This window comes from Rhinolophus hipposideros (genome assembly GCF_964194185.1).
Source record: "Rhinolophus hipposideros genome assembly, chromosome: 20".
NCBI lineage: Eukaryota > Metazoa > Chordata > Mammalia > Chiroptera > Rhinolophidae > Rhinolophus > Rhinolophus hipposideros.
Window position 1 is genome coordinate 21,523,628 of NC_138066.1, and position 14,543 is coordinate 21,538,170.

Genomic DNA, 14,543 nt, shown 5'->3' on the forward strand with positions numbered 1-14,543 from the left:
AAAGTGTCATCTTATACAATGGAATGAGTAAAATAAATCCTGCTGAGCATACTTGGCAACATATGATTTCAATAGGAAAGGGGACTGTTTTATAAAGACAATTTTATAAACCCTTCACCAAAGGAAATGTTCAAAGTGAAAATTCAAGACTTCACATAGCAGGCAGAATGACTTTCAAAAACACCTGTATCCTCACTCATGTTCCCCCCCTTCTTTTCTAATCAAGGTTATAATAATCAAAGTCCTCTGCAGGCTGGCGCACAGCCTGACAACATGCTAAGCATCCTACTGAATAGTCAATAATGAGCGAAAGAAGGCACAGTCAATGGTCCCCTAAAATCCCTCACCCCCACCCTGCCCAGTTAGAAAAACAGAGTTTGTTCTAGTGGTGCTTTAAGAAAAAAGACCTGACATGAATAACCTAGACACGTACAATACCTTTCTCCATTTCTAGATTGTGACGCTATCTAGGGAACAATCATCTGACATTTTGGAATCAGAAACATAAATTGTTTCCGAAAGTGTTAAACAATGCTTGTCCAACAGCCCCAATATAGCTAGTAATTTAGACAGCTGTGCTAAGAGCCACAGAAGCTGCATTTTTCCAACTAGTACTGCTTCTGAACAATTGAAACTTTCTCCAGCACAAAGTCCAGACACAGGGAGCCGTGTTCCTTGCAAACAGTTTCATTAATTGTTTAACCACTAAAATAATAGCTCCAATCATCTATTAAGTTTGACATTTCATCCAATTAAACCAGGACACAAAGCATGCATGGAGAGATTTTTCTCCCCTGCTCCTAATCAATACTCATTTTGACATTTTGGCCACACAAACTAATAATGCTTGTTCCTAGACTACTTATAAATGGTTTCTAAAAAGCAAACACAAACTGAAGTGCCCAAAGAAACTGCACACCACCGCAAACTGTATTCCCTGTCTCCCACCTTTAAGCATCTTTGTACACTGTGAGTAAAGTTACAGGCAAAGAAGTTTACTGAGAAGAGGTAAATATCTCTCCTGACACAGGCACCACATGCAAGCTCTATCAATTTATTCTTAAATATATCACTTACAACAGGAGGCCCCGTGAGGCACCAACATCTATATATCTTACGTATGAGTCAATTTATTGAGAAGACCTACTGACAAACAGAAAGACATTGAAAAGAGAAAAGAAAAACCACGAATAAATTCTTCTCTAACCCAATGCTTTAGCTGTTTATCCAAGTGTGCTTTTAAGAGTGACTGGTTTATGTATCAAATACAATTACATTTTAGAATTAAGAATAAACTATAAAACAATCCTTCAGTGCTGATACAACTAAAGCTAGTCAAACAAATAACAACTACCGCTAATATCATTTTTAAAACACATTCCACCCACGGAGGCCCATGTATAAAAGGACAATTTGAAGCCCACATTATATGAAATGGAACCTACTTCTAAAGATAAGTGTCTCTCACCTAATCCCCAGATACTAAAAATTGTGGTTGTGATCTAGCAAATCACCAAGTGATACACTTCCCTTTCCAAGTAGGAATAGTTCTCCGTTGGTGCTTCAGTTATAAGTAGCAAGGAAGCAAATGATCCAAGACCTCTGATATTGAGTTCCTAACACATCCTTAGAACCACCTAGAACAATGCCAGTCAAGTGTGCAGTGGCAGACCCTCCATGGAGGTCCATGTCAAGATATACAAGCAAAAAACATCACAGTAAGTGTGAAGAAACTTTTATAGCACTTCGACATTGCTATGACATCTAAGCCCATTTTTTTGGCAACTTATTTTTCTTGTACTTAATAAAAACATTAGCTGGAAACAGACTGAAAAACTTTACAAAGCTGGTCCTTCACCACAAATAGTTTTAGAAGCACTAATTTTTCACATTATTAAGTGCCAATTCAGTCAGTTATGTGTCGTTCTGAAAATTACCAAAACACACTTGCGCTCACTATTCTATAGTTTCTGGTCTGAAAGTAATTTGAGAAACCAATCTAACAGAAAGAGTACCAAATCAGACCTCACCGCTTGTCTGCTAGAGCCAACTAACTAGCTGAAGACCCTGGGTGACTTTGGGTATCTTCTCTCCTCTGCAAAATAAAGGCAGCCCACTAATATCAGCACTTCAACATTATTATTATATTATTATTATTATTTTAAATGTGTGGTTCTTTCTTACAGTAATACTTTCTCCAAGTATGGTCTGAAGATAAGCTACATCAGAATCCCCAGCTTCATTCCCAAATACTGATTCTATAGGCCTGGGCTAAGAAACAGGAATCTATATTTTTTATAAGCACCCAGGACATTCTGACACACACTAAAATTTGAGATCCACTGTAGTAATATATAACCTTACTAATGCCCTTAGGAACATAAAAAGGTCGCAATTTGTATGTAATCCCTGACACACAAAAATATTTTAGTTAAAAAATATTTTAAAATAATTAAAACAAAAAGCATATTTTAATATGCCTATATTTATAATATACAACAAATTTCAACTTCTCCTTATTTTAAAAAATACTGTTTAGTTGCAAAGATCAGACGTATATATTAAAATACACATAAACATCTAACTACATGCTATGGCATCAAAAACTGCTTTTCTGACATGATATTCAGAACTCCTGCATTTTGTATCAAGGAAAACACATGGCTTATTTTTGTTCCTTGTTTCTAAAAAGATGAGACAAGGAGACAAGACTACTATTTGCAAGTGTTTCCACAAATAACAGTGCAGGTGTGGATAGCCTGTATCTCAAAGAAAAACTAAATTAGATATAACTGTCACCATCTTTTCATTTTTAATATTAGTTTTGGTTGTACAAGAGACATGTCGATATGCTGTATGAAAATTTTTATCAAATAAATAAAATTTAGGAATCTGATAAAGATCATCTGAAAGTAATGTTTCAGGACTATCATTTTTATTGTCCCCCATTAATCAGCTTGCTCACTTTCACTATTCATCGAGCTGCTGGTCAGCAACTATGTCAACAGTCCAGAAAGTTAGGAAACGCTGGGCTAGCCCAATGGGCATGGGCGTCATGATTCAGTCACCTGGACCCCTGGGTCTAAACACGTGGTGAGGGTGGTAGGGAATATGGAATGCCCAGTTGGTTCTCTGGGGATATTCTGGCATGTGCCTCCCCTCCTGCTCCATAGTCAACACTGCTAAGGTAAACCTCAGCTCTGCCGTAGAATGATTGTGCAAACTCTTCCATCAGCATATGGTAAAATAACCAAAAAGAGTACCTGAATCTAGTCATGCCCAAAAGGTGGAAAACAGAGGCAGACAAATGTGAGAGACCCTGAAGGACTAAGAACTTTCCACTGTGGACTGGGCAATCCTAGTCCCTGTGGTTATTCCTTCCCACCCTAGGCCACCTGAACAAAATCTTAGCCCTTGTTCCTCTTCACTTCCACAAAATCCAAATTGCTCAAACAATGATTGCTCATCTGCAAAAACAATTCCCAAACAAGTCCTCCCTCTTACAGAACCATCCTTAATAATTCCTCAAACTGGCTGAACTTCAGCTGACCCACTCATGCTAAAGCCCTAGAAATCATTCCGCCCTCTTTCCCCAAATTAGAACGCGCCTTTTGTCTAGCATTTTCGAATAAAGACTATGCTCTAGTGAATCTTCTTCCACACCATGTAAAATAATAATTTAGCCTGGTATAATTAATTGGCTATGGGCCCACTGACTCAAGACCTAGGAAAAGGTTGGGAGTAGATAGAGGCTTGGTTATTTCTCAAGCAGACATCTTAATCATTATGAAAGTAAAAAAAAATACCGTTACATTCGAAGAAAATGCTGTTGGAACAACACACTTCCATGTGTATTTTAGGATAAAATACATTGATGCTTATGCTGTAAGTCTGTGCGCATGTGAAAGATTTTCCAAAGCAAAGGAAGAGTAAAAAACAAGCGGAGGATGGGGTGGGAAAGAAGGACTTTCCATTTACTCAAAGAAAGCTTTTTTCCCCCAAGTCTTTTAACATAATCCAGCAGTTGCAAATAAACAATGGTGCTGATTACTAACGAATTACATTTAACCACTCAGAGGCCAGCAGAGCCCCAGTTGGCCAAACTTCCTGTAAGTTTCAGGATGACTAGGCAGCATTTCTTTAAAAAGGATCAAGACAGTTAAAATCTTTCAGCAAATCACTCTGGCTCCAAGTAGTTAGTTCATATGGGGCTGAGCTTCCCCTACTCTTAGAACTGGTCTGGCGGAAACAAATGGCTCTCCCAGGGAGCCCCGACCACTCCACAGCCCAGAGATAATGAAATTATATTTTTATAGGCAATTCTAGAAAAGTCATGTGAACATTAAACTAAGACATATAGGCTTAACCTGCAGCATTGGAGAGGAGCAGATTTTAAAAGTCAAGACCACTTGCTCAACTTAAGCTTTTTAAAAGTTCAGATTCAGCGCCTGAGTGGTAGCTGCTGATAAAGGCTGCTGAGAGCCAAGAAAGTTTTGCTGTACCTTTTTATAGGAGGAGACAATGGAGAAACTACCAGACCAAGGTCACTTCCCATTTAAAAAAAAAAAAAAAAAAAGGTTAGCAGCCTCAACAGAGATAGAAATCTGTGTAGGTCGTAACTCCATGAAATCAGTGGCCTGGTGAGAATCTCTCCAAGAATCCTATAGGAAATTAAGTACGGATTAGAGTAATTAAATATACAGTCTCATTGAGAGCAGCTTCTGTTTTGGAAGACTACAGCCCTTTCTGTAAAACGTATCATACAAAAATTACGAGGTGAATTTGCCAGGCACCACAGCCTTTCCACTTTCACATCAGATCTGCAAACGCTATGATCTAAAAAGAACAGAGCAGGTATTTGGGGGAGGGACTCAAATAACACCGCTTACCTGAGAAAACCCACTCCATTCTCTGGTCTTTGCAAAAGTTCACGGGCTTATATAACTGTCATATACCTAGGCGTTCCCAAAAATTACATACATTTCCTCAATAGAGCTGTAGGAAAAAATATAATTACAGGGTAAAGGCCAAACACTGTCTCTTCTGACTGCTTAAACAGCCAATTGTCTGTCTTAATACATTAATTCTATAGAGAGAAAGAGACAATTACAGGAAAGTTGAGTAAGATATCTTTAAAAAATACACCCTGGGGCCTACGTCCATTCAACTGACAGTAAAATCATCCCTCGAAGAAACAATTTTATGCAACATCTAGTATTTTAATTTCCCAGCTACCAACAGAAATATATAAGGAGCAGAAATTTAACTATGTCAACAGCTCAATGAACAAACCTTCAATTGTATTACACACTAGTCAGACATCTGAGGAACAATACAAAGTCCCTTAAGGGTAGAAGTTCTTTAGAACATAAATGATTTCCAATCAATACAACAGAAATTAGTCTGGACAAAAAACAGATTCATGGTTTAGATGGAAAAATTCAACCAACATAATTCAATATAAAAAATACATAGTTTAAGAAACAAATCTTTGAAATACCGTGTTTCCCTGTTTCCTGAAAAGCAGCTAGGTCTTTTTTCAGCGAAACACAGTAGCTTAAATCACTGAGTGATTTACATATGCTGTACCATTAATAGGTCCTTTACGCAGTATTGTACTAATCAGCTTTTTTTTAACATCCTGCCGACAAAAGAGCCTATTCATTTAGCTGGGAGACAGGTGTTAGCAACCAGCAACCTTTTAGCCTCCAGTTGCAGGGGCCTGGCTGGCCGTTGATACCGTGTTTCCCCGAAAATAAAACCTAGCTGGACCATCAGCTGTAATGCATCTTTTGGAGCAAATATTAATATAAGATCCAGTCTTATTTTACTATAATATAAGACCGGGTCTTTATAATAAATATGATATATGATATGATGTGATGTGATATGATATATGATATGATAAAATATAATACCAAGTCTTATATTAATTTTTGCTCCAAAAGACGCATTAGAGCTGATTGTCCAGCTATGTCTTATTTTCGGATACAGGGTAATTGTGGCATGATTGGCAAGTAGAAAGGAAGGGCAATCTGAAAGAGGGGAAAGGAGGAGAGAAAGGGGGAAAGAAACAAGAAACCAAAAGGGAGAAAAGAAGATGAGGAAATAAATGGATGTTGGGTGCTACCTAATGGGGCCACCCTCAAAGCCTCCTAGCCTAATCTGAACTCCCAGGCTACCACCCAGACATATAAGGCAGAATTTAGATAGTGTTATTGATTTATTCCCGCAGACAGTAACTGGATATATGCCTACAGGCCACACCTTCTAAAAAAATGTTTTAAGTGTCCTATGACTCATTTTTCTTACCTACATTCTCTAGTTCTTAACTTTTAGTCCTCACTCTTTCATATGTCTTCTAAAAGAGCTGACTAAGTAGATATTTCTAGAAGGAGACAGAGAGAAGTCCAGATTTAGAAAGACATCTTAAGCCTATGGAATAAAAACCCTGTAAGAAAGCGGGAGAAGAGAACATTCACTGAGTTGCCTACAATGTACAAAGAACATATTTTCTCTCTTTTAATCCACATAACAATCCTACCAGGTATTATTTCCACCTTGCAGATGAAGAAAACGAAGCTCACAGAGGTTAAGTAATGTATCTATAAAGGAGCACGGCCAGGGGATGGAGGAGCTGGGATTCAAAACCACAGCGGTCTATTTCCTAAATTGTTAGGCTTTTCCCCACGTTTAATCCCTTAACTATTTAGTGTCCCAGTTCTGTTTTAACTCAGATGGTTTTGTATTTCAGCAATTGGCCTTCCTTCCATGAATTCAGCAAAGTACCTATGACTAAACTTTATTGACTATTAAGCATCTATTATTTTCAATAAGCACTTCTGCTATGTAGAAATGAAACATCTGGCATGTTGTCTTTATTTTTAAATCCTATATTCAGGGAATTCCCAGGGCATTTCTCCTATCCAACACTGATCGTAACTAGATTGACATACCTTTCAGACTTCCAGTTGTTTCCACATTATCTTTTATTTGTCCACTCAGGAAATGAAGCTACTGTCACCAACCCTCCCTCATGACTCCTGATAGATAATACAGCAGAGGGGGCCTCTCTGTAAAGTAATTTACATGAAAGTTATAAAAGCTCTTTGTTATCTGTCATGACTAGGAAATGGGCTATTCTAGCAAACCAAATAAATCAAACATCCTGAGTAACATAATGATACTTTTAAAGGGACTACCAATTTATAAAGAATTTCAAAGCAATACAACAGTGGCTCCCAAATCTGCTACAAATCAGAATCACCTCAGGAGCTTTTTGGCAATTGATGCCAGAGAGGTTTTTAAAATGTAGACTCTGGTCATCTCATACCCAATCAAAGTCTCCAGGATGTTGGACTGGGAAATCTGTATTTTTTAAAGAACCCCTCGGTTGACTCAGTTGCAAACTGCTAGGTACCGAATCTTTCAAGGAGCACTGGCTTTTCAGAACTTCTTGCAGTAAAACCTGCTAAAAAAGCTAAAGCTGCACTAAATACAATGTGACCTTCTTTTGATGATTCAGGAGGCTTCAGGCTCTCCCAGTGCCTCCAGTTCACCACTACACTGGCAAAACCAGAAAGTAAGGAAAGGTGAAGAAGATTTTTGAATTGGTAGAAATCTGGAAAAACCAGCTTTTGTTTTTCTACCAGATTCAAAGATCTGGTTTTCCCCCAGAGGAAATGCAGATTGTTATGCTTGCTTTGAAAAAGAAAAATGTTTAAAAACATACAGTAGGATTCTCTTAATTAACTGCTTAGCTCCAATCCACAACATAAATGGGCAGGCCCAAATGCATGAAAAATGTGGAATATTCGAACTGAAAAAAAGAAAGAGAAACTTCATGACAGTCTTAATGAAGGGAAAGGAAGATAATAGGTTTTAAATTAAGAATGGCATTACAGAATTAGATAAAACCACTGTCCTTTCCATGGCAACGGCTAAAACCTAGAAACGGGGAACTGCAGTCTTTCAACACTTGAGGCTGAGGATTCCTACCTACCTGGGATGGCTTTCATGTGAGAAATAATAGGATATAAGAGCCCAACTGGTTTTAGGATTTTAAAACTCTATGAATAACAAAGTCAAAACTAGAAAGTGACCACACCATTTCCCTATTCAAGAAATGGGAGTTTGTGTGTTTGGATAGAAGAAGATTGTTCTTAACAATTGCCAACGCTTTATTCCATAAACACAAGTAACCACTACCAATAACCAGTAACCAAACATTATAATCAGCAACCATTACCAAACCAGTAGCCATTACCAAACAATACTACTAATGAAGCAGCATGTCCTTTGAGACTTCACCAACAGCAATCTAAACTATTAAACTCTAAATTATATCTTAGCTCTGTATCACGGGGGTTATGAGATTCCAAGGTGCAGAGGTCAAATCTTTCCTCCCAAAACATAAACACTATGGCTGGTGCAAGTTTTATTTACATCTCTAATTTACCACTAAACAATAAAAGTCCTATCATAAGGATAAAAAAATCAAGGTGGAATTAGTTCTCCGAACACTCCTTAGGTTTACATAGGTGTTTTCAGAAAGTCCTAGACACAACTCGCTCACCGATGGGTGTGGCTATATTAAACATCACAATGAACATGTACTTAGGGAAAAAATTGTGCCCCTTTTTGTTAGTTTGTTTTGTCTTCTTAAATGCTGATAACTGAAAATGCCTTTTCCATTGGTATTTTAAGAGCCCTTCAAGAGACATTCCTATTATATGGTGCTAAGCAGAGTTATGTTAACTGGCTTGGCTGTGAGAAAGTTTGAAAACAAATTAATTTCTAAGCATTCTGGAAGGGCTCTCTCTCTTTTTGTGCATATTATTTTAGCAACTGGTTAAGTCAATTTAGAGAATCGACAACCTTTGATTCCAATGTGAACAGTCAGGATAACAGCTGTCTACCTGATCCATACAATAAGGAAGTTTTTAGTTTGGAAGCAATGCTGTTTGCTCCTGAAATTCACATCCACAGAACTATATTATACTTTCATGGAACTTTGCTTTAAGTGGCACTCTGCACGCAGAGTTCGTTTCTAGCTCTTGACAGAACTGTACTTAATTCTCAGTATTCTTGACTTTTTAAAGGCTGTGCTAAAAATGAGAATATGTTCTACCTTACCGTTAAAATCTAATTACATATGCTTTAGAATACTCTAAGATGCCCTTTGGATCCTGTAAATGTGAATTTTGACATAATAACTGCTAATAAAATTATACTGACACTGTAGAAAAAGAAAAAAATAAAGTTTTTAGTGAGTTCATCTTCATAATTAGATACAGACATTAAAAAGGGGGTGTCCTGGATTACATGGGAATTTTCTCCAAACACAATCAAGTTATTAGTTAGCCCTGCCACATCAATCTGCAATTGTTATGCACAATTTTCAAACATTTTCATACTTAAGAAAATAACAACTCGCAACAAACTGTATTTCAACTTTACTCTGACGTCCAGAATTATTAGGACATTTTCCATAAAAGTTCCAGAAAACCCACACCACCATCTATTTCCTTGAACGTGAAAGAGAGTACAATCAGGAAAAAGGGATATATTATTAAGTCGTGCAACCTGAAATCCCCTGACCAGAACAGAAGCATCATTGCCAGCTCCCAGCCCTACAACGCTGTATGCAGACTCCGCCCAGCACCACGTCCCCTGCGCACTCCTATTCCTAGAAAAAAATGGTTCAATAAATGGCCACATTTCAGTTAACTTGAACTATCCCTGGGAAAACCACAAGGCTCCCCCAAAGAGTTGTGAGCAACAGGGGTGACAGGAGGAGTACTCTGTCCTGCAAACCACCTGTAAAACGGATGCGTATGGTACTTACTGCTTTCTTAGAAGGCCACGCGCAAGCTGGGATGTGTGTTCATCCTGTCACCGGGCTTGAGCTAGGGTGCAAAGTGGCAGTTGTGGGGAAAGCCCTATTTCCAAGCTACCGACCTGCCTTCCTGCGGTCGGCTGGAGGCAGTGCACGGTACACACTTCCTTGATTACACAAGTAGCTTCTCGCCCTCGAACCAACGACAGACCAACCAACCAAAAGTGAAAACGCGCCGTGGGTTTTAGCTCCCGCCAGCCTGAAACCCAGCTCTGAGCAGACATGCCCGCGCAGCCCCGGCCCCCCTGGCCTAGCCATCCTTCCCCAGGCCCGGTCAAAGGTCTCAGGGGCAGCCCGCTGAAGAGGGGCCCCATCCCCTCCTCTCCGTCTCAGCCATTGGTGACCTCACACAAAGCCCCTCGAGCGACGAGAGGACAAGTCTCCAAAGAGGGGACAGTGGACCCTGGGGGAAAGAACCACCTTCCACACGCCTCCGTCAAGCTTCCAAACGACAGCCGCCTCCCCCTCCCAAGAAGCCCGCAAACGCTCCCACCGGGCCGCGGGGACTCGAAAGGGGGAACCAGGCCGCCGCGTTCCTGACTCAGTTTACTCCGCCGTACAGCAGCATCTGTCCGCCCCAAGCTAACTGGACCTGCCGGTCCGCAAGGCGTCTGGAGATACTGGCGGCTACACGGCTCCTGTTACTGCCCCGACAGGGGAAATGCCATCTTTGAAAGGACTTCTAATGGGACAGGTGCGGGCCACCTTGACGGTGGAGACTTCCTGCGAGGCAGGGGCTTCCCCCTTCCCGTGTCGCGCAAGGAGAGTCCCAGGCCGCGCCCCGCGCAGGAGGAGCCCCCGGACCACAGCCGGACGCGCCCCGAGGCCGAGCCGCGCCCCCACCGCGGCCACCCCCTGGACCCAACCCCGGGCCTGGCGCCCCGCGGACCGCAGCGCCGCCGCCGCCTCCTCACCTGCCGCGGCCGCCTGCCCGGCCCGCACCTGGGAGTGGTGGGGAGGGGCGGGATCCGGGCCGCCGACGCCTGAGGCAGGGGCTCGGGACTCAGCCGCCGCGGCGTCTCTGGGGCTGAGGGGCACCGGGGGGCGGTCGCGACATCCTCGCGGGCTGCCCCAGGAAGTTGGCCCCCCCATCCATCTCCAGCCGGCCGGCCCGGCCGCTCCCGCCCCCCGCGCGGCCCCGCCCCCCGCGCGGCCCCGCCCCCTCTCGGGAGCGCGCCTCCGCTCCCGCCGCGCCCGAGACACCATAGAGAGGGGCGAGGCGCGCGGCGGGCTACTACGCGGCCTCCGCGCGCGCCCCCTGGCGGCGCAGAGATTGCCGGAGGCGGGGCGGGCGGAGCCTGAGCCTGAGCCTGGGCCAGGTGTCGGTTCCCGGGGATCAGGGCGTCCGCATCTCCTCGTTGCCTTGGTCACCCAACTCTGCGCGAGGAGCGGAAGGGTCCAGGTCCAGGTCTCAGCTGGGCCATGGTCCAGCTTGGTGACCTTGAGCGAGTCCCTTAATATCTCTGCACTTGGTTCATAATACGGTAAAAGTTTGAAAGTTGCTTCACCTTCAGATCTCATTGCTCCTTACAATGCCATAGGCAGGTGATGATGGTTCCCCAAATTACCATGGAGGAAACCCAGGCCCATCAAGGTTCACTAGCCTATTCAAGGTCCCATAGCTGGGAGGTATTAGAAGCCACATATATGTATGGCACTGTCAAACAAAAAACAAAACTTCCGTGGCTGAAAGCCTTCCTAAAAGAAAGGGTTTATTGGACCATAAAGGACCAGGGACTGTAAAGGACTGGGCATGAAGTCTCAATTACCAGTAGCAGTGCTAGGTGGAAAAGTCAACACGTCCCACTGTCCTGGAGTTGACCAGCTTTTTTTATACATCAAGTAAGGGGAAGAAAAATGTAAGTTATTTTGAAAGAATTTACATTGGCTACCGATAAGGGGGGCTGGGATAAGATGAAGAGGCAATTCTATGATAAGAGCACAGTCTGTAAGGACAAAATACTACTTTTGATTGGTTACGGGGAATAATCCTGAAAGTTCATGCATATGCAAGATGCGATGGCCCATCTAGTAGTCGGCTAGAAGACGCCAGAATGTTGATTCAAAGCTCCGACATACATTCAGGAATGTGAGCAGTCTGTCACCTGGCCCCCAGCTATTAACAGGCTAACTGCTCTCTCTCCTGTTCTCCAACCCACTGTAATTTAATTTAAAACCTCTCAGAAGTTTTGTCAACATCAAAACCCATGCTTGTCCCACTCACTCTGTAGCACCTCTCTCCTCTAACAGTTCTCTATCTAAACCCCCAGTAAGATGAGGAAACTGCTCAGAAGAATGAACTGCCCTGGTAGAATGAAATGGCTCTGTGCTGAGGAGCCTGCCCCGGCCATTCATCAGCTGTACCTTCGAGCAGGGTACTTAACCTTTCTGAACTCCAGAATTCCTCACCCCTGAAAGGCAGGTTGGTATGAGGATTTAAATGAGCTAGTGCACACCGAAGGCTTAGTAACCTATAAAGCACCAGGATTGAATGGGGAATCATTAGCCAGGGTGAGCTAAGAAAATGCCTAGTCATGAAAATAATATAAATTTGAATCCTTCTGACTGGTGTCTATTGACACTTAATTTTCTTATGCTTTAGGTTTCTCTGGAGACCTCGCCGAGTTCTTGTGAGCAATGGTTGTTTTTGTTTTGTTTTGTTTTGGGGGGTGTTGCATTTTAAAATAAATATCACAAGGAAAAGTAAAAATATGTATACATACAAAAATATGTATACTGTCACTTAACAAGTATTTCCAATCTTCCCAACAACCCAGCAAACTGAGTAATATTATACCCGTTATTAATGAAGATCTGCAGATTAAGTAATTTACCCAAAGCCACACAATTAGAAAAAGGCAGAGCTGCAATTTGAAACTGGGTCTTTTCCATCACCAGGAAGGCATGGAAAAACTGGCCTTCTAAAGACCTCCCACACCTGAAATAACTGTGCCTTTTTCCTAACCTGCTATGCTGGTAACTTTCCTTGATGCGATTCCCTGCCCTCTCGGCCTCTTTCCAGGGCTTTATTTTCCCACATGAAGGTATTTATTGTCTACTCTTTTTTCCCTCTTCTGTTCCTTTTCTCTTGAGATGTCAGGACCTCTCTTATTTCTGAAATGGATTTGTGACCTGTGATTAAGACCCAGCATTCTCCACCCGATTTCTCCATGTTAATTATAGTCATAGAAAGTTAATAGGTCCAAAATGAGGATGGGGTGGGACCCAGAGATGTCTTTTTGTAAACTTAAAGTTTACAAACTGAGTGTTTAGTTCCAAAAGGGAGTGTGCTTAATCCACTGATGAACCCAATAATTGGAGTGTGGATTCATGACATCCTGTGGAAATTGTTTTTGGGGCCCTGTGGTCCATATTACAGCTAAAAATATTGGAAGGCTGCTAAATAATGTGCACTGAAGCCAGGAGGTCTCGGAGCCGCTTTTATCCACACGCAACCCTTCTCCCCTTTAGCATTATCACCATCACTATTTTTCATCTTTATCATGCCCTTCCACAGAGGTACTCAATAATGTACCCATTGTGCAAGTAATCTGAAATCCTTTTCGGCGAGCAATTGTATTTAGTAGTAATAAAACACTAATTTGTCTACCAAGTGACATATTTATGGGAGCTGTTTACTTTGACATATTTTTATTATTTCTACTCATTTGCTAAGTACTTTCCAATACATATTTATGAAGCTCACGCCTTTCCCCAAACAGTAGTGAAAAAGTAAATCATATTATTTCTTGTATTAGTAGCAGCATGGCTTGTTAAGTCCTAGGGCCCTGATTTTTGTTAGTTCTGACAAGAGTCGGAAGAATTAATGGTGACGGAGCACCTACTGTGTGCCAGACTCTCTGTGAAAGGCACTTTACATAAATCACCTGTTTAATTCCCCTGACACATATATTGTACCAAGAAGGAAGAGATGATTCCCCTGCAACATAGATTTTACTAAGGAGACAAAGACATTACTTTGTCCAAGCAATTCTGCCATAAGGGGCCCAGCAGAGTTTTAAACCTAGATCTCTTCTTGATTCTAAAATTCTGAATCATCATTCCACTCCACCAGCCCCCTCTTGACTTTTCTGGACCTAATAAAGTCTGTAAAATATAAAGTATTCCTTTCTAAGAGATTGTATAGGTTATCCCAGAATGGAATAGTTAGAGGTAAACAGACACAGGTTGCTAACTCTAGTTTTTCTATTGGAGTTATTCCTTAAGAAATCAGTGGTAGGAAATCAGTGGTTTCCCAAAGGGCCAGTACAAGAATTCTACCCATCCCTGAAAACAGGCTACATAGGCTGCAGGGCACAGTGCCAAATGTTGGAGCTTTGTTCAAAAAGTATTAAGAATTTCAGGAAAACAGCAGAGCATTAAACTAAGCACCGGGCTCTGTGCAACTGCACTTGTCACACTACCATGAAGCTGGCCTTGCCTGGATGGAGGGAAGCTGTCACCAGTATCTCCCAGGCATCATAAGTCTCACAATGATATGAGACTGGGTGCCTATTACATGCTGGAAAAGCACTCGGTGCTTTACCTAAGCTATATGACCCTAAAGCAATTCTACGCAGCAGGTATTATTGTCCCCATTTCAGAGAAAATGAAACTAAGGTTTAAAGAGTTTAAATGATTCATT

At 41.7% G+C, this 14,543-nt stretch overlaps 1 protein-coding gene across 2 annotated transcripts in view; it reads right to left on the bottom strand.

The window, feature by feature from the left end:
* RFFL (ring finger and FYVE like domain containing E3 ubiquitin protein ligase) overlaps positions 1–11,006 on the bottom strand; it is a 63,582-nt gene extending 52,576 nt beyond the window's left edge. The window contains exon 1 of one of the 2 annotated variants that reach the window (XM_081027425.1): positions 10,813–11,006. In XM_081027425.1, coding sequence (XP_080883551.1) covers positions 10,813–10,990 — 178 coding nt within the window. In that variant the 5' untranslated portion in view covers positions 10,991–11,006. Of the gene's footprint in view, positions 1–9,847; positions 9,973–10,812 lie in introns of those variants that run through there. The other variant, XM_081027426.1, reaches the window with a different exon arrangement.
* Between the last annotated feature and the right edge of the window lie 3,537 nt (positions 11,007–14,543).